The following is a 17,988-nucleotide window of genomic DNA, read 5'->3' on the forward strand; positions in this document are numbered from 1 at the left end:
TATCGCATCCCCCGACCGGTATCCCCTAAACAAACAAACAAAATCCTAAATCTGCCCCTAAATTCCAAGCCAACCAACCCCTTCCACAAACCCCTCCAGACGGACGGATGGACTGAGCCTCCTCCAACCGCTGCTAGAGTCCGAGAAGCTCGGGAATCATGCGCTCCAGCCGGGCAACCACCTCTGCTTTGGAAATAGAACTTGGACAAACGAATCCTTTTCATTAAAGAAAAATCTTCGGAGATAGTGGGGTTTATTTATTCGTTTATTTCCTCAAAAGTTGGGGTCAGGGAGTTGCATGGGAGGAGAACCACTGGCAGCTGCTGGGTTGAGCCAGTGTCACCTGTCTCTGACCCCTTTTGGGCTATAGGCTAAAAATGACCTGAAATGATCTGGAGTGCCTTATCCCTGGCCAATTTCCATGGTGGCGCTGGCATCAGCTGTGGGGAGCACCCGATTTCTCCAGCCCCTCTCCTGCTCCGCAGTAACTGGGGTGTGGTGGAGGCTGGGATACCCCACATATCATTCCACACCCTTTGCAGGCAGCGTAAAGGAACCCTAGTGTGGTCAGTTCCAGGAAAGTGGGACAGGCCATTCCTGAAGCTCCCCAACGGGAGAAAGGGAGGGACCCTCAGGTTACAAGAATTTAGACAAGCTGACCCTCTAAAAGTGAGACTGTGAGGGCCATTACAAGTCCCTTACTCTGTTCCCTAATATGGAGACTCTGACCTCAGCACCTAATGAGGGCTGGTCATGCGGGCTCTCTGGACAGTGTTCAGACCCAACGCTGGCCTTAATCTGCACCCAGTATTGCCTGGACCAGTAATCCCAACATGGATGCTCCCACCCACACATGCCTAGAGGGCCTCCACTGCAGCAGGACTGGGGAGAAGTCCACCAGCCAGGGGTCATCTGTTCTCTAAGAGAATGATGTGTGCCCGACATTCTTCCCAACACAGCTGGGACACTGGGTACTTTCGTCTCCACAGGGGGAGAAATTCCACCTGAAATCACTGACATTTAAAGAAAAGCAATGTTTGGGGTGGGATGATAGTGCCCTAATTCTTTTTTGAGGTCTCCCTCCAGCAGACAAAGCTCTTTCTGCCAGATCATGGGAAGGAGAGGGGACTCTCATCTATGCCACTCCCATTCTGGGTTCTGGGGCTGCTGAATGCAGCTGGTGGGACAAAGCCTGGCCTTGGACAGACCAGTGGGGATGTCCTGGGACTCAGACTGGTCAGCACAGACTGGCTCTGCACCTCCTTTTCCAGATAGTCCTATCAGACTACCCCCTCTGGGGTAGCCTGAGTTTTAGCCTTTTGGTTAAAGCGCAGCTGAGAGCCCTAGGTGAGGATAGAGAGGTCATATCAGACAGAGGCTTGGGCTGGGGGAACTGGGGTGCCACCCATTTCTGAGGATGAAGAAGCTCCAAGCAAGGCTAGTAAACAACCTAGTCTTTTATTTGCTCAAGGCCAGCTGTTGCAGGCCCCAAGGACCCCAGATTTCCAAAACAGACAGAAGGAGCGGGTAAACCCCTCTGCCTACCAGGTGCTGCTTGCCCCGACCCTGCTTTCTGCAGGAGGTGGGAAGGGACATAGACTTTACATCTGTGCCATCATATATATCCTTGGCTTTCAGGTATTATGAATATTCAGTTAGTGTAGAGAAGGAAACTGAGGCACATTGAAACACCCCCCCAGGCCTCTATTGGCTAATTGGAGGTTGGGCTACTTCCTCTTCTTCTCCACCCACAGAAGAATGAACTATAGACAGCCTGGTGAGGGTCTCAGGAGCCCATCTGGTGGCCTGTGTGTGTGGGGGAGGCCAGCCAGGGTCAAGGGCTGGGTGTGGGGGGAGCAGGAGGAGGGGTGTGGCTGGGATAGCAGCTGCTGGGTGAGGGGGAGGGAGTCAGTATTGAATAGGGGACCCCAGCTGGGGTTCCATAATGATATCAGTGGGGGACAGGCAGAGCCCTCTGCTGTCCAGATGGGGAAACTGAGGCGGAGACTCCTCCAGTCTTTGGGAAGGGAGGGGTTTCCCATCAGTTATTCAGATCCATCCATCTTCTCCACAAATGTGGCCATGAGCTGGAGTGCTCATTGGCAGTCACTCAGTGCTCAGACTGAGACAGGAATGGAAGGCAGCTGGGTCACCTGGCCACACCAGAGGGGCACCCTCCCCCACCTCAGCTGCTGGGAAGGAGCTCTGGGCTCAGGAGCCTGACTGCCTGCTTTCCCCTGCTCACGTGCCTGAGAAAGGCTCATTTTTAGCACCTGGCCTCTTTTCCCTGCCTGGAGGGAGCTTGGGGGATAGAGCAGGGAAGAAGGCAGCCACGGGGGACAGGGAGACCTGAAGGCTGGGCCCAAGGGGATGTTTGTCTGTTCTGTTCTCCCCCTGCAAGGGTGCCGAGGAAGAGAGGGGCCCTCAGCCTCCATGCAGCGTGGAAATGAAGAGGACGCTGTCCTGGTCCTGCAGCTGGTAGTCCAGCTCACCCTGCGGCAGGAGAGAGGACAGGAACCATCAGGACACGGTCTAGTTTCTCCCCAGGTGTTGGGAAGGGAACCAGGGAGGACTTGCTGCTCTTAGAAAGACAGACTTTGCCAAATGAAATGGGTGCTCTGTACATCAACATGCAAGTCTAGAGGTGGTCCTAGATCTCACACTCACCACCTCCCCAGCAGCCCATTCTCTCCTCACTTGGGGTGGGACACTTGAGTAGCATCAGTTCAGGGGCTGGAGTGGCACAGAGATTATCCAGCCACCCTATCTGGGCTTAATGAGAGGCCCAAAGCTTTTCTACTGAAGCAGCGGCTGGGAGAGCAGGGGTAGGGGCTGGGAGAGGGGTATCCCCCTACGCTGAGGTACTGACCAGCAATTCCCAGTCGGCATCATTAATCAGCACCAGAATTCCTGGTCGCCTGTGGAAAAGATGGCATAAGTAGCAAGGATTGAAAGGCAGAAGACTCAAGAGTCTTTGGGCCATAGGAGAAGAGGCAGCCCTTCTTTCTGAGGTTTTGGTTAAAGATCTGCCAGGCCAGGCGCAGTGGCACAACCTATAATCCTAGTGGCTCTGGAGGCTGAGGCAGGAGGATCAGGAATTCAAAGCCAGCTCAGCAAAAGAGAGGCAACTCAGTGAGACCCTGTCTCACAGCTCAGTGGTTGAATGCCCGAGTTCAATCCCCAGAACCCCCCCCCCCCACACACACACACAAAATCTTCTTGGAAGTAGAGGAACCCAGGTAAAGGAACCCAGGTCAGAAGGCCTGGTCTTGAGGGCCAGATGGAAAGTGTGTGCAAGTGACAATACCATCACCCAGACCTTAGGCAAATTATTTTGTTTCTCTGCACATCAGTTTCTTTTTTTTTTTTTTTTTTTAAGTGGTACTGGAGACTGGCCCTGGCCCAGGGACTTGGGCATGTTACAGGCAAGTGCTCTATCACTGAGCTACATCCCAGGGCCATTTTTGGATTTTATTTTGAGACCGGGTCTCATTAAGCTGCTAAGGCCAGCCTCAAACTTGAGATGCTCTTGTCTCAGCCTCCTGAGTAGCTGAGGTTATAGGCATAAGCTGCTGCACCCAGCTGCACATCTGTTTCTTCATCTGAAAATGGGGTAAGCAGGCGCCTGAGTCACAGGTGTGCCCAAGGATGCAAAGAGATACAAAGGGCTTGCTGGCCACACTATCTGTCATGATAACTGGAGAAGCAGCATACTTTTCCTGGGGTTTAATCTTAGTATTTTAGGCCCCAGATAGGAAGAACTCCAGCTTCAAGGCCCCCCACATGCCCATGCTTCCCCTTGAGAGGAGGCTACCTTAGCTCTTATAGATCAGGGATGGTTGCCAGTGGGACCTGAATGCTCAAGAGTAGCCCTGCCTCAGATCCACAAGGCAGTTTAGCTGGCTTCTACTGGCAGTAGCCCAAAGGGCACTGCTATTCTTGCAGGTGGCCTCTGGGACTGCTGCACCAGGGTCTGAACCAGAGGCCCTGGGGGGCACCCCTAGCCCCCAGGAACTGAAGGAGCCTCACAACTGTGTTACCTGCCTCTTTTACTTAATCTTGAAGAGGCCTTGTTAGAAGTAAAGTGACTCCCTGGCACATGGAAGCTGGTCCTTTGCCATCAGGCTGGGCTAGGCTGGGTGAGAGAGGTAGGAAAGCTTTGGACTTTTATAGGGTATCCATAATGAGAGATTAAATGTGTGTTCCTGAGAGGGTACATGCATGCAGTTAATGACCCCTGGAATCCAAGACCTGTGTGTCCCATATAGTACCTACTGGCCATATGTTGCTATTTATATTATAATGAAATAAAATGGAATGTTTAGTTCCTCATTCACACTAGCTGCACTACAAGAGCTCAACAGCCCCATGTGGCAGCAGTTACCACACTGGACAGCACACATATGGAACATCTCCATCACTGCAGAAAGTTCCATGGGATAGCACTGTCCTAGATAGTTCAATGACAAGAGGGACCTTGAGCAGCATCTTTTTCTTAGAATTTTCTGTATATAGAGAGTAATGGAGGCCTAAAGAAGCAAAGTAACTTGCCTCAGATTTCACAGCAAGTTTGTGGCTGCCAGAAGGTGTAACTGGATTTTTTGGAGAAATTCACCAGGCTCCTTTCATCACGTGTGTGTTGCCCAGGTCTTGTGCATGAGAGGCAGGCACTCTACCAACTGAGCTGTATCCCCGGCCCCTCGTGAGGGCTTTTAACAAATTCCGGACAGTCTAGTGTGGTATCAAGAAAACTGAAAATCCACCTCAGACAGAACTGGATAGCTCTTTTCTCAGAGGAGACAGGGAGAACAAAGAGGGAACAGGACCCAGAGGAGGCTGAGACTGAACCCAAGGATAGGGGCCCAGACGTCCTTCCCACCCTGTCTTCTTCAGGGAAGAGAGGAAGGGACTCACACACTGTCTCCCTGGAGGAACAGCTCTGGCCGCTCTTTTAGCAAATTCTTCTTGATCCAGATGAGGAGGTTCCGGATGTCCCCTGGAGAGGAAGACACAACTAATATCAAACCCAGGTGATTATTTTTTGTTTTGTTTTATTACCAGGGATTGAACCCAGGGTTGTTTAACCACTGGGCCACATCCCAGGCCCTTTTTACTACTTTTTAAAACTTCAAAAACAGGGTCTTGCTTAGTTGCTAAGGCTGGCCTCGAACTTGTGATTCTCCAGAGTCAGCCTCCAGAGTCTCTGGGATTACAAACATGCGCCACCTGGTTCAGCTCTGAGGCTGGCTCTGAACTCACAATCCTCTTGCCTTAGCTTCCTGAGTTGCTAGGATTATAGGCTTGCACCATGGTGCCCGGTTCATGCTAATCTTCTCTGTATTATTACAATTTTAGAAAGTGTGATGCTGAAGTGAGCACTTTTTTTTAATATTTATTTTTTAGTTTTAGGTGGACACAATATCTTTATTTATTTATTTATATGTGGTGCTGAGGATCTAACTCAGTGCCTCATGCATGCCTGGCGAGCACGCTATCACTTGAGCCACATCCCCAGCCAATGTGAGCACTTATTTATTTATTTTTTTTTAAAGAGAGAGTGAGAGAGAGGGGGACAGAGAGAGAGAATTTTAACATTTATTTATTTTTTCTTAGTTCTCGGCTGACACAACATCTTCGTTTGTATGTGGTGCTGAGGATCGAACCCGGGCCGCATGCACGCTAGGCGAGCGCGCTACCGCTTGAGCCACATCCCCAGCCTCTGTTAACTAGCAAGGGATCCTCCCCCTCAGCCTCCCCAGTCACTGGGACTACAGGTGTATGCCACCACAGGCAGCTCAAACCTAAATGATTCTTGGGTCCCAAAACCTTGCCTGGCCCAGAAGGGAGTGCATGTGGGAGCTTACAGGGCTTTTTTTGGACTAGGCTGGGATGGCCCAGGAATTTGTGGGTTCTTAAGATGAGGAAACAAATTAGGAGAGGTTAGTGACTTTTCAGAGAGATCTTCACAGAAAGTGGCCCCTGGCCCTGCTGAAAGCTTGAAAAAGTACTAGCCTTTACCTATAGCAAGGGACTCAAGACAGTCACATCTTAAGGTCTGGGAGACAAAACCCCACCCACAAGTCCTGGAAGCTGATCTGGACTGCCCCAGCCAGGCTTCTGAGAGGGCCCTGAAGAGCCCCTTCCACCTCCATCTCCAGCCAGTCCCAGATGGAGAGGATTGGGCTTTGCTCTTGGAAGGGTCTGCATATATTTCCCTTTGTGAGGGGAGAAAAACAATCACTGAGCTGATAACATCAGTTAATTTCCTCTAGCACAGGGAGAGAAGGATCCTTCACCAGCCAGGGACACTGACAGATCACTGCTCCGCCACTCCCTGCCTCCAGGGCCCTCAAGACTGGGGATGGCTACCTTGAAGACGCAAGAGGTTCAGGGTCAAAAGGGCCTCTCCTGCTCAGCTGAACGCCAAGATCTGCTTCATTGTGGATCTGGTGTTCTGGAGCAGCCACCAGTCTCTGTGTACTCACACAGAGGCTCAGAGGCTGGGTCACCTCAGGATCAAAGGTGCCAGGCCACAGCACACTGGGATCTGGCTCTATAAATTGCTTGGACATGAAGAGGCTTTTGCTCTGTGCTCCATGTGGGTTCGGAAGTGCAGCTCACATGCAACTGCCACCTTGGGTAGGGCTGGAAGCACTCTCCCTGGCCTGCATGCCACCTTCCCAGGCGGAAGGCTGTAGTCAAGATGTGCTGAGCCTCGAGGTTGGGCACCAACACCCCTAGATTGTACACCAGCAGAACACAGGGCCTGTGCCTATAAACAGGCATAGTGTCCATAAGCTGAGGCTGCTACCTTCCAATTTTATTTATTTATTTACTTGGTACTGGGGATTGAACCTAGGTATGCTCTATTACTGAGCTATACCCCTAGTCCTTTTTATTTTTTGAGACAGGGTCTCATTAAATTACTGAGGCTGGCCTCAAATTTGCAATGCTCCTACCCAGCCTCCTGGGTTGCTGGGATTACAGGCATGCGCCACCACTCCTGCAGTTCCTCCTTTTAAACAATGGAGTCTGCCGGTGGAGTTCACCTGTAATCTCAGTCACCAGTGAGGCCGAGGACTGCAGGTTTGAGGTCAGCCTCAAACTTAATTAGCAAGCCCCTAAACAACTTGGCAAGACCCCTAAAAAATAAAAGGGCTGAGGATGTAGCTCAGGGTAGAGCATTTGCGTAGCCTGCGTAAGGCCCTGAGTTCAGTCCCCAGTACCACCAAAAACAAAGAGGCTAGAGGTGTAGCTCAGTGGTAAAGCACCTCAGGGTTCAATCCCCATCACCAAAACAAAACAAATAAAATAAAATAAACAGACTGGAATCCCCAAAGTCCCTGGAACAGGCATGTGTGTGAATACAGTCTCTAGCTATCTGTAGTCCACTTGGACTCTTGGAGGCTCCTCCCCAAGGCTTGGGTTCCAGAGGCTTTCTCTCGGCCCTGAATCCCCTTGGCCTCCACCTGGCACTGTCTGGTGGACCTCTGGCCCATATGTCTTGTGGCCGCTCGATAGAGCCGCCACGACCTGACACATCCATCAGGCAGCCTTGCGGGTGGGGCTGTGCTTGTGTGCGGAGGCAGCAACAGGGACTGGGCAGTGTCTGGACTGGGGACCACAGACTGCACCCCCACAACCCTATCTCCCTCAAAAAGGAGGGCATGACTGCTCCATTATGGATAGGCTTGGGGGTGGGGGAGGGCCAGTGGTCATGCTGGGGTCATCCACGTGATGGCACCATCATGGAGTCCCGAGGGGTGGGCTGAGGGGTGAGTCTGCTGCCTGGTGCTGGCTCATTTATCATGATGCTCCTATTTGCTGAGGTCACTCCCTCCCTCCTCTGCCCACCCCCCACCCCAGGCCTGCCCACATTTTTGATAGCCGGTTTCCATGGTGAGGCTACCACATCACCACCGGTATTGTTCCCCCATGCTTGAATTTGAGAGTGGGGAGAGGTAGAACTCAAGGCTCCCTTCTCAGGCTGCAAAGACCACTCGGCCTGGCCTGAAACACATCCCCAGGGACATCTTGCTCAGCTTGTTGAGGCCCAGACAATATGCAAATAGGCTTCAAGCCAGATGGTCGGCTTCCAAAGGCACCCAGGGGAGGAGGAAGGGTTAAGCAGAGTCAGGGGCTGGTGGCTTGGGGATGGCCCTGAGATAAAGGTGGGGCTGAGAGACTCTCAATTCCACCTTTCCACTCTGTGTTCTCCTGCCTTTCCAATTCTGCTGAGAGTGGTCTCCTTCCTATGATCCCAGGCAACCATTCAAGACAAATATTTATTGAGCAACTACTATGTGCCAGGTACAAGGGAGATGGTGGTGAGTAAGATGGAAGCAGAGCCCACAGTCATGGAGCTAAGAGGACAGCAGTGAAACAGACACGACTTAAGTAGTTAAGTAGGTGATAAAATGCTACCTCCTTTGTCTAGGATCAGGAAAGGCCTTTCTTGGGGTGGGGTGGGTGGTAAGAGGGATTGAACCCAGGGGTGCTTAATCACTGAGCCACATTCCCAGCCTTTTTTTATACTTTATTTAGAGACAGGGTCTCACTGAGTTACTTAGGGCCTCACTAAATTGCTGAGGCTGGCTTTGAACTCAGGATCCTCCTGCCTCAGCCTCCTGAGCAAGGGGATTACAGACATACACCATCATGCTGGACTCAGGAAAGGCCTTTCTGAGGGTGTAAACACTGAAGCTCAGGTCTGAAGAATGAGTGGGGTGGCTGTGGGGGAGTACCCCAGATAGCAGTAAGAGCACACGGGAAGACCTAAGGCAGGATGGAACTGGCAGGTACAAGGTAAAAGAAAGGAGAGGTTAAGAAGCTCAAAATGATGGGACCAGGGTTATGGCTCAGGGGTAGAGATTGCCTAGCATGCATGAGGCACTGGGTTTAATCTCTAGCACCACATAAAGATAAAAACAAATAAAATAAAGAAGCTCAACATGTGGGCTGGGGTTGTGGCTCAGTGATAGAGTGCTTTCCTAGCACAGGCAAGGCCCTGGGTTCGATCCTCAGCACCACATAAGAAAAAAAATAAATTAATTAAAGATATTATATTCAACTACAACTAAAAAAAAAAATTAAAAAAAAAAAAAAAAAAAGAACAGCTCAACATGAGAGGGACCCCGAGGAGGGGCCTGCTCTGGAAGGTGCCACTCTCTTTTCATGAACCCCAGCGGGGCTGACCAAGTATGTGCTGTTTATCTGCCTTGACCCTTGAAGCCCGATCCAGCTCAAATATATTGCATACCCTCCCATTCCTAGAGTGGGAGCTGAGGCTCAGAACCCTGAAACTCTTGCTGAACACAGGGGCAACTGAGAGGGGTGAAGAGTCAGACTAAGACCACTGACTGGAGTTGGATAGTCCTGGTTTTGAGTTGGACCCTGTCACTTGTACTCATTGACCTTGGGAAAGGAATTTCCAGAGCCTCAGTTTCTTTGCCTTGCAAAACAGGGTGGTCAGAATGCCTGACAGGTTGTTGTGAGGACTGAATAAAATGATCCACATACAATTTTTGGCACTGTGCCTGACCTATCAATGTTGTAATTATTCTGGAGTCCAGAGGGGGAACCTGTCTCCTCCATACTCTCTGGTGTCCTGGGCTTCCACACACTTGCTCTGCATAGCAGCCTGGCACCCCAGCTTTGGAAAAGTCTGTTGAGTCTAATAATTTGTCAGTCAGTGCTAGTTGGGGCTTTCTGAAAGAGAATTAGGGAAGTGGTAACATTGGGCTTCCTTCCTTGTTTTTTTTTTTTTAATCTTTTTTTTCCCCAGGGCTGAGGACCGAACCCAGGGCCTTGTGCGAGCTAGGCAAGCGCTCTGCCACTAAGCTAAATCCCCAACCCCATACCCCCCCCTTTTTTTAAGACAGGGTCTCTTTCTGTTGCCCAGGCTGGCCTCAAACTCCTGGGCTCAGGTGTTCCTCTTGCCTCAGTCTCCCAAATAGCTGGAACGATGGGCCCCTGTGCCTGACTTCTTCCTTCCATTTTTATTCAGACCCATAAGATGCCAGTGACCGGTCAAAGCCCTCAGGACAACCTGGGAGTAAGGAATCACATCCTGAGGCCACGTGTGCTAGCATCCAGACTCCTACTCAGGGCACTGGGGAGGAAGATGGATACTTAATGCCAAGGTGTCCAGCATAGAAGACCTTGCGGCCTGGCCTACCCGCTGGGGGAGGGCAAGTGAAGACAGCTGCTGCTCTGTGGAAGAGTGGTTAAGAGTTCCCCCTCTGGAGCCAGAGGGAACTTAGCTGTGGGCTGGATGGCCTTGAGTAGGAAGTCATTTGACCTCTCTAAGTCTTGATGTCATCTACCTTTCAACAAATGGGAACAATAATCCACACTTCAAGAAGGCTATGTGAGAATTAAGGTATAGCCTAGAAGCAGGCCACAGAGCGTGAAGCACACAGGACACGCTGAACAGACATGTGCCACAGGAGCACATGGCATGTCCATCCTAGCAGGCTCCTGGGAAAGCTTCCACCAAAATCCTTGCCCCAGTGACTTCTCCTTGTCTGGGGTATACACGCTGCCCAATATGGCAGGGCCACCAAGGGTGTCAACCCCAGGCTCTTAGGGCTGAAAAGGAACAACTTCAAGGTCCCATCTGACATTGAATCCTGCCTGCAACAGACTCTCATTCAGCCTCCTTGAACACCTCAGGGACAGGAGGTCACTCCCAGGGAGTTGTGCTTCTCCAGCAGAAGCAAGTTTTCCTGCCACTCCCATCCACTGGGCCTGTTGGTCCACAGGGCCCACGCCAACAATATGACCCTTGTCCCCATAACAGCCCTTCAGATTTAGGAGATCCTGGATCCCCTAAATCTTCCCTTCTGTAGTTTATACCTTCCTGTCCCCACCAAGGCTCCAAGACAGGGTTCTTTTGGGAGCCCACCCCAGGCCTACGTTGAAAGGGAGAAGAAAGAGCTGGCATAGGGGGAGTGAAAGAGAAGAGGGGTGGAGGGAACCTCTGAGGCTCCATTTACAAATGAATGGGGTAAGAATGGAGCAGTTTGTGGGCTAAACTGGCCTCAGAAGGAGGTTTACAGATGTGCGAGGGGACGCTCCTCATTGTTTAATTAAGCAGAAAGTGGATCTTTTCAAAAGCAATTTTGCACAGGGACTGGGAGGGGTGGGAGAAGAGGAGGGAGGCAGGGAGGGGATCAGCAAACAGGCCCCAAGAGCAGAGAAAGGAACAGCTGGCCCCAGAGAGGCTGTGAAATGAATGCTAAGCAGTTTAAAGCGCCCAGAAGCTCTGCTCAGCTCCTCCCCTCCTTCACCAGCCACCCTTTAATGTGAATCAGCAGGAGGAGGGGGCATGAGGGTGGGGCGAGAAAGGTGAGGCAGTCTCCTTCCTACAGGGGAAGGGGCTGGGAGCCTGGAGTTGAAGGGATCCTTGAGTCATAAAGGCCAGCAGCCAAAATGGCCAGACGGTGGTTGGTGCCTACCCCCAAAATCCCCTCCAATTAAGGAGATGATGACAGTTAACACACACACACCACTCGCCTCTTGCAAACACATACTTGCAACCACTTGCTGGGTCTGCACATTCTACTTCACAAAAGGACATATACTTACATCTGGAACCAACTTTTCCAAATTGGAGTTGTTCAACAGATATCAGGCTCAATAAAGAGTGGAGTTGGCCCATTTTCCATTCTACACACGGGGAGAGAGACGTTGGCCGAAGCCACTAATGTGCAATGCACACTGTCAGGGCTCCTCTCTTGGAGTTTCATCCCCTTTGGCCTCTCCTGTCCTTTTACCATGTGGGGTGGGTTGGAAGTTCTCCCCTGGCCCAGGACTCACAGGTCCCCTTTTTTTTGTGAGACTTATCATAGTCTACAGTTTTTTTTTCTTTTTCTTTTAATACTGGGAATTGAGCCCAGGAGCACTCTACCTCTGAGCTACCTCCAAACCCTTTTCATTTTGACCAGGGTCTCATTAAGTTTCCAAGGCTAGCCTTGAACTTATGATCCTCCCGCCTCAGACTCCAGAGTTGCTGGGATTGCCACCATGCCTAGCAGTCACAATCTGTGATCCATGGCTCTTGCTATTTCAGCTGGAGTATCTAAGACCTGCTTGGCCAAGTGGCAGCCAGGGCTGGGAAGGTTGCCAGATGACAGATCTGGGCATGGGTTGGGGAGAGAATATAAGACTTCTCTAGCAGTATCAGGCCCCTTGGGTTCATGAGTGCCAGAGTAAGGCCTGGCAACTGCAAACTAACTCTGTGGCTGCAATGTGACCTGTGCCTCTGGACACCGCAGGTCACAAATGGGGACCAGGAGTGAGCAATAGGGGCATCCTGCCTTCCTTCCCTGGGTTGATGGGCCTCCATGTTTTGCTATCTGGCTGAGGAATGAAGGAACAGAAACCTGAGTCCTAGCTCCTAGCCCAGCTTCCCTACCTAGGTAATTGTGGACAGGTCTCAGGTTCCTCCTCCTCGGTCTGTTTTCCTTCCCTCTGAGGTCTGACTTCCTTGGTGATAGGATCTATCAGGGTCATAACAAAAGTTAAACTAAATAACCAATGAGGGTCATGAGTGAAAATAACAGTGTAAAAACTGGAAAACAGGTCTTGGGTGTGATACGTCAGGGTGATTCAGGGAGCCTCTTGGAACAAATGATGGGTTAATGCCTGGACTGCAGAGACCCTGCGGTCTGGGTGTGCTTCACTTAAGTAATTATATGAAAAAGATCCCTTTTTCACTTTAACTTATTTATGTATTTTTTGGTAATGCTGGGATTCAAACTCAGGGCCTCCTGCATACCAGGTAAGCTCTCTACCATTGAGCTACACCCCCAGCCCAGTTTCGGCCTTTAAAAATTGAAATAATAGGAGCTATCTCCTAAGAATGTGGGAAAATGATCTACAAAACCTACTGAGACTTTACCTGCCACTCCAAACTCAGCCTGTGCCCCCCTTAATCCTGGCCTTCCTTCAGCACTCTACCCAGACCAAGGCTTTTTGCCCCTTGGAGTTTTCCCAAGTGCTGTCTCCCTGCCTGGAAAAGCCCAGGCCTCTTTGCTCTCTCCCTGCAGTTTATCAGGTTGGCTTCCTTCCATTCTTCAGGCCTTCACTCAACCTCACCTCCTTAAATTGAAGAGGCCTTCCCTGACCACTTGTTAGTCCCATTCCAAGCACCTATGTGCTCTTCTCATGCCAATCACTGGAGTCTGTGATGGTACAGTTTTATGTTTGTTTCCTTATTTACTGCCGGCTCCATTTGCATGCCACAGTTAACTTCATGAAGGCAAGAACCCACCCAGCAACCAGTGCACTGGAGGCACCAGTGCAAAAGGAGGCAATCAAAAAATATTGCCAACTACATGAAAGAATTAAGTACTTCCTACCATTCATTCCTGGCACTTGCTGAGTACTCTGTCAATGAATGAATGAGATGAAGCTAGAACGGTGAAAACTAGTGGGCTTTCATGCCAAGCAAACTTAAGAGGAAATAAATCATAATGTGCTATTTTAATAAACTTCCAGGAAAGATCTTTGAGAGGCTTTATCTGAGAACCCTTGCTTCCTCTCAAGGCTGCCAAGGTTGCGTGGCCATCTGCCACACTAAGAAACAAGGATCTATCATCTGAGGGTCCCCGTCACCCTCAGAAAGGACGCAAAATCTTACTATCCTGCCGTTTTAACACCAGCTACACACAGCCCCAGCTCAAGGTGAGCAGTACCCTGATTCTGGATAAATGTCCCTCAGCCTCTAAGAATGGCAGGGAGCCAGGGACCCAAAGGAGGGCCAGAGATGGCCATGGCAACCAGTGGATTTGGACAAGTGTAACTGTTTTGTTCCTGGCAGATGTGTCCACTTCAGAAGAATCTTATCAAACCTCACCTGATTATTTTTTAGTGTCCACCTCCTGGAACCTCATTCCCCTGCTTCCGCATATGCTTGATGGCCTCGTCTCAGCCTTAGAAAGAGACTGGGCTCCTATCCCTGAGTATCTGCTCTCAGCAGGACTCACTGCTAGGGCTGTAAAAGACCTGACAGTCACCAGATGCAGACCTTGCCCTAGGCTACACTGATGGTTACCCTGGCATACCTCTGGGTTAACTCTTTAAAACCTCCCCACTTGAAGTCAGGGGCTGACTCCTCTTGTTCATGTTTGTCACCTCAATGACCAGACACAGTCCACCTCACAGAAAGTGCTCAGTATATATTTGTTCAAGAAAGATTAACAAGTTTCTCCTTTAGTCAACCTCCCTCCTCCAATCTTTCTGGCTGGAGCCTTTTCATTAGTCTAAATCTCTGCACTGTCAGGAGAGTCCAATTGTTTGGTCCGTTCTCAGGGAAGGTTACCTCCTTGAAAAGACCTTCCCTGTGCTGCCACATTATAATAATAGAGGGCTGGGGATATAGCTCACTTGGTAGTTGCCTCACATGCACAAGGCCCTGGCTTCAATCCCTAGCACACACCCCCATCCCCCACACAATGGCATAATTTACTTCCTCCTCCTAACATCTCTAAGAGAGAAGGACTGCCATACCCACTTCACAGCTGAGAATACTAGAGTTAAAGAAGACTAGGTCCCTGGCCTAAGGTTCTAAGGAGTATGAAACCTTCACAGAACTAAGTAACCCCACTTCCCTCCCACAAAGCTGGTTGATCCCAGAGAAGATGGGAGAAAAGTATTCTGGTGACTTTTTCTTCCTTCCCACCCCTGGCCAGGGAAATCCTACCCATTTCCACTGAACAGGGCTAAATGATCCCATAGACCCTCTCCTGCCCAATATCCACTCCCCCACCCCCGCTTAAAAAGCCAATACTCACAGGGCTCCTCCTGCCCAGGCAAGGTGACTTGATGTTTTTTTACACCATCAAATAGGAGCTCCGCACCACCTCTGCAAAGGAAGGCCAAAAAAGACAGCCAGGTGAGCTACTGCAAACAGAACTAAGGATGAGAACTAAGATGAGAATGGAAGAAGAACTAAGGATGAGAATGGAAGTAGAAGCCCAAGAGATACAGAGACCAAAGTTCAGGAACAACACGGCACTGGTGACTAACTCTCAAATGCGACTTCCTGCTGTGGTAAGGTAGGTATAAGTAATTTTTACTAATAATCAAGCAGACTGTTTGCCCCAGAAGCAGCCGGAGTACACAGTTACAGAACATTAGCTTTGGAGCTGCCAATTCCAACATGGAGACCAGGCTCCATCTCTGCCAACCAGGGCATGTGACTCCATCTTCTCATACCTTGATCTTTCCATCTGCAAAAATGCCTTGTAAGAAAAGCCTTGTAAGACCTTCTGCAGATCCTGTGCATCTCAAAGTTTCCTCTGGCCAGGTGAGGTCTAGAAATGACCCTGTCCCTGTCCCCTGCTGCTAGCCTGGTGGGCATACCACAGCACTGGAGGCTGAGAGTCCACTGAGCTCTCAGCCTCAGCTAGCATCCACCAAGAGTAATCCTGCCATTTATAAGATGCTCTTCACCTTATTTCATCCTCAAGGCATCACAGGGAAGAACTGGGAGGGAGGCAGATATCATTAACTCCATTTCATAGAGAAGCAGGCTGATTCCTGGAAAGGTTAAGTGACTTGTGCAAGGTCAGACAGGAAGCAGCTGCACTAAAATATGAATCTAACTGGTTTCTGCTCAGCCCCAGCAGCCTTGCTGAAAAATAAATAAATAAGACTCCCCAAAAGTCAGAAAGCCCCCTGAGGGCAGAGTTTGGTTCATTTCTGTGTCTCAACATTGTGCCTTGGGAAGGCAGGAACAGTAGAGATAATCAGAGTAAAGTACAGAAGCCAGAACTCCTGATGTGGGCAGCAGGACTCTTTCAATGCCCCATACTCATCTCCCTTTGGGTCTCCTGATTCCCATCTCAGACCTAACATGGGTCTGACCTGAGAAGGCCCTAATAGACTTGATGGATGGGATACCTCCCAGCCTACTACCCTTTCCCAATTTCAGGGAACAGAGATGTCCTGAGACAGCCCACTGGGAGGCAAAGGCAAGGAAAGCATTGTCATGGGAGAAACATGGGGCGACTGTCATCCAAACAAGGTCACGCTTTGTTGATGCAGAAATGTGGAGGGGGAGCAGAGGCCCATCTGTGGCTGTGTGCAGGGCCATTTCAGCTGCAAGCCCGCACAGAGCCTCCATTTATCTCCTTCCAAGAGCCTCATTTTCTCCTGGGTAGGGGTTGGCACATGTAGCAGCTGGGATGGGGGATGGTGACAGGCAAGGGGCTCAGGAATTGGGGGTCAGAGAAGATGGGTGGGAACTGGAGGCACTGGGACCCAGGCAAACAACCAAGAGTGGCCAAAGCTGGTGGTGCCAGTCTCAGAGGCTGAGTCTGTTTTTTCCCTTTATAAATGGATGAAGGCAGAACCAGTCTGGCTCAGAGAGTAACCTGTCACTGCTGGGTTCACTGGGCCCCAGGGGAGGGGTTGACACTTCTGTCAGCACATCTGGAGTAGGGGAAAGTGCACACCAAGCCTCTAGAGTGACCCTAGGAGGCAGACAAGGGGCCTGTTCTAGCCCCATGGACCCAACCAAATCTTCTTATGTCTTACAGGATTTGCTATGCAACTCAACTAAGATCTCCATCTTCTCTCCACGTGCCCAGACATTCCTGCTGGATGTCTGTTCATACCAGTGACAGATACAGACATTCCCAAAACTGTCTTCCTTCTACTAGTTCATCTTCATCGTCTTTATCATCTATTCATCTATTTTTTAAAAAAATATATTACTTCAGTTGTGGATGAATCTTTATTTTTATTTATTTATTTTTATGCGGTGCTGAACCCAGTGCCTCATACATATTAGGTAGACGCTCTATCACTGAGCCACAACCCCAGTCCTATATTTGATTCTTTATTTCCCTTCTACCTGCTGGAATACAAGCCTTGCCTAAAACAGGGCCTAGCACACAGTGGGTACTCAACAAAAATTTGCCAGATAAATGAAAATGTCCATTTTTCTTATTTTTTCTCTGACCTCAACGGTACCCTCCTTTGTTAATACTTCCCCAACTCAGGGAGGAGGAAAAGGAATGTGGTAAAGAGAATCTTACATTTGAATTTTAACAGCCTGAACTGAAGGACTCAAAACACAACCATACTACGCACTTTTGAATTCTGAGAAAAAGCTCTGCTAGGAACAGTTCAAGAGGGAAGACAAAAGATGGCAAAACTAGTTACTGACAAAAGAGAGAATGGTGCAAGAGGCTTTTTAGAAGGCTCAAAAAAGAGCTGATGGGGGCTGGGGATATACAGCTCAGTTGGTAGAGTGGTTGCCTCACATGCACAAGACCCTGGGTTCAATCCCTAGCACCATCATACACACACACACACACACACACACACAAAAAAAAAAAAAAAAAAAAAAAAAGAGCTGATGGGGCCAAGAGGACTATATCTGCTCAGGGGTTAGAGACAAAGTCCTAACCCAAACTCTTCTAGGATCTGTGATGGTAGGAAAACAGGGAAACAAGGGAGATAATGGTGGGCACGGCAGCTTCTTTGCAAATCTGCCCAGGTTCAGGGTGAAACACATCTACTAAGAGATGTAGGAAGTAAAAGGTCAGAGATAAAAATATGCAAGGACAGAGAGCAGGGACTTGGGTTTGCAATGCTTCTTGGGCATTCTTACTTCCCAAGAAGATACAATTCTCATGGGACAATGGTGTGGGTAGTGATGGAAGGAGGTAGATAGATGGGTAGAGGGATGTTGTCTTGTTTTGCTGGAACTCACTACTGCTCTTGGGGGTAAGGGAAGCTGAAACTAGAAAAGAAGTAATTATGTTGGCCTGTGACTTCCTCACTGTTGCCCGCACAGTATCTGGAAGACAGAAGACATCTCTGGTGAACAAACACCATGTCTACTTAATGAGAATAAAAGGCAAGTTGACTATGGATAAATCCCAGCCTGGCGATCTGAAGCTTCTCCCTTTACAGCTCTACTGAGGCCTGTCAAGACAGAAGGGATTCTCCTAAAATGCCCAGGCTTTAGTG

General features: G+C 49.8%; 1 protein-coding gene across 10 annotated transcripts in view; it reads right to left on the bottom strand.

Annotated features, from left to right (window-relative positions):
- URM1 (ubiquitin related modifier 1) overlaps nucleotides 1-17,988 on the bottom strand; it is a 34,592-nt gene that overhangs the window by 14,742 nt on the left and 1,862 nt on the right. For 6 of the 10 annotated variants that reach the window (XR_014020538.1, XR_014020539.1, XR_014020540.1 and 3 more), the window contains exons 2-4: nucleotides 14,799-14,869; nucleotides 12,419-12,503; nucleotides 4,915-4,996 (exon numbers count right to left, since the gene is read on the bottom strand). Coding sequence is in view for 3 of the 10 variants with exons in the window: in XM_081281224.1 (XP_081137350.1) it covers nucleotides 2,425-2,493; nucleotides 2,870-2,918; nucleotides 4,915-4,996; nucleotides 11,590-11,662 (273 nt within the window). In the remaining 7 variants the exon portion in view is untranslated. Of the gene's footprint in view, nucleotides 1-1,439; nucleotides 2,494-2,869; nucleotides 2,919-4,914; nucleotides 4,997-11,589; nucleotides 11,671-12,418; nucleotides 12,504-14,798; nucleotides 14,870-17,988 lie in introns of those variants that run through there. The other 4 variants (XM_081281225.1, XM_081281224.1, XR_014020544.1 and 1 more) reach the window with 4 other exon arrangements.

Source organism: Spermophilus citellus (genome assembly GCF_964194105.1).
Source record: "Spermophilus citellus genome assembly, chromosome: 2".
Classification (NCBI taxonomy): domain Eukaryota; kingdom Metazoa; phylum Chordata; class Mammalia; order Rodentia; family Sciuridae; genus Spermophilus; species Spermophilus citellus.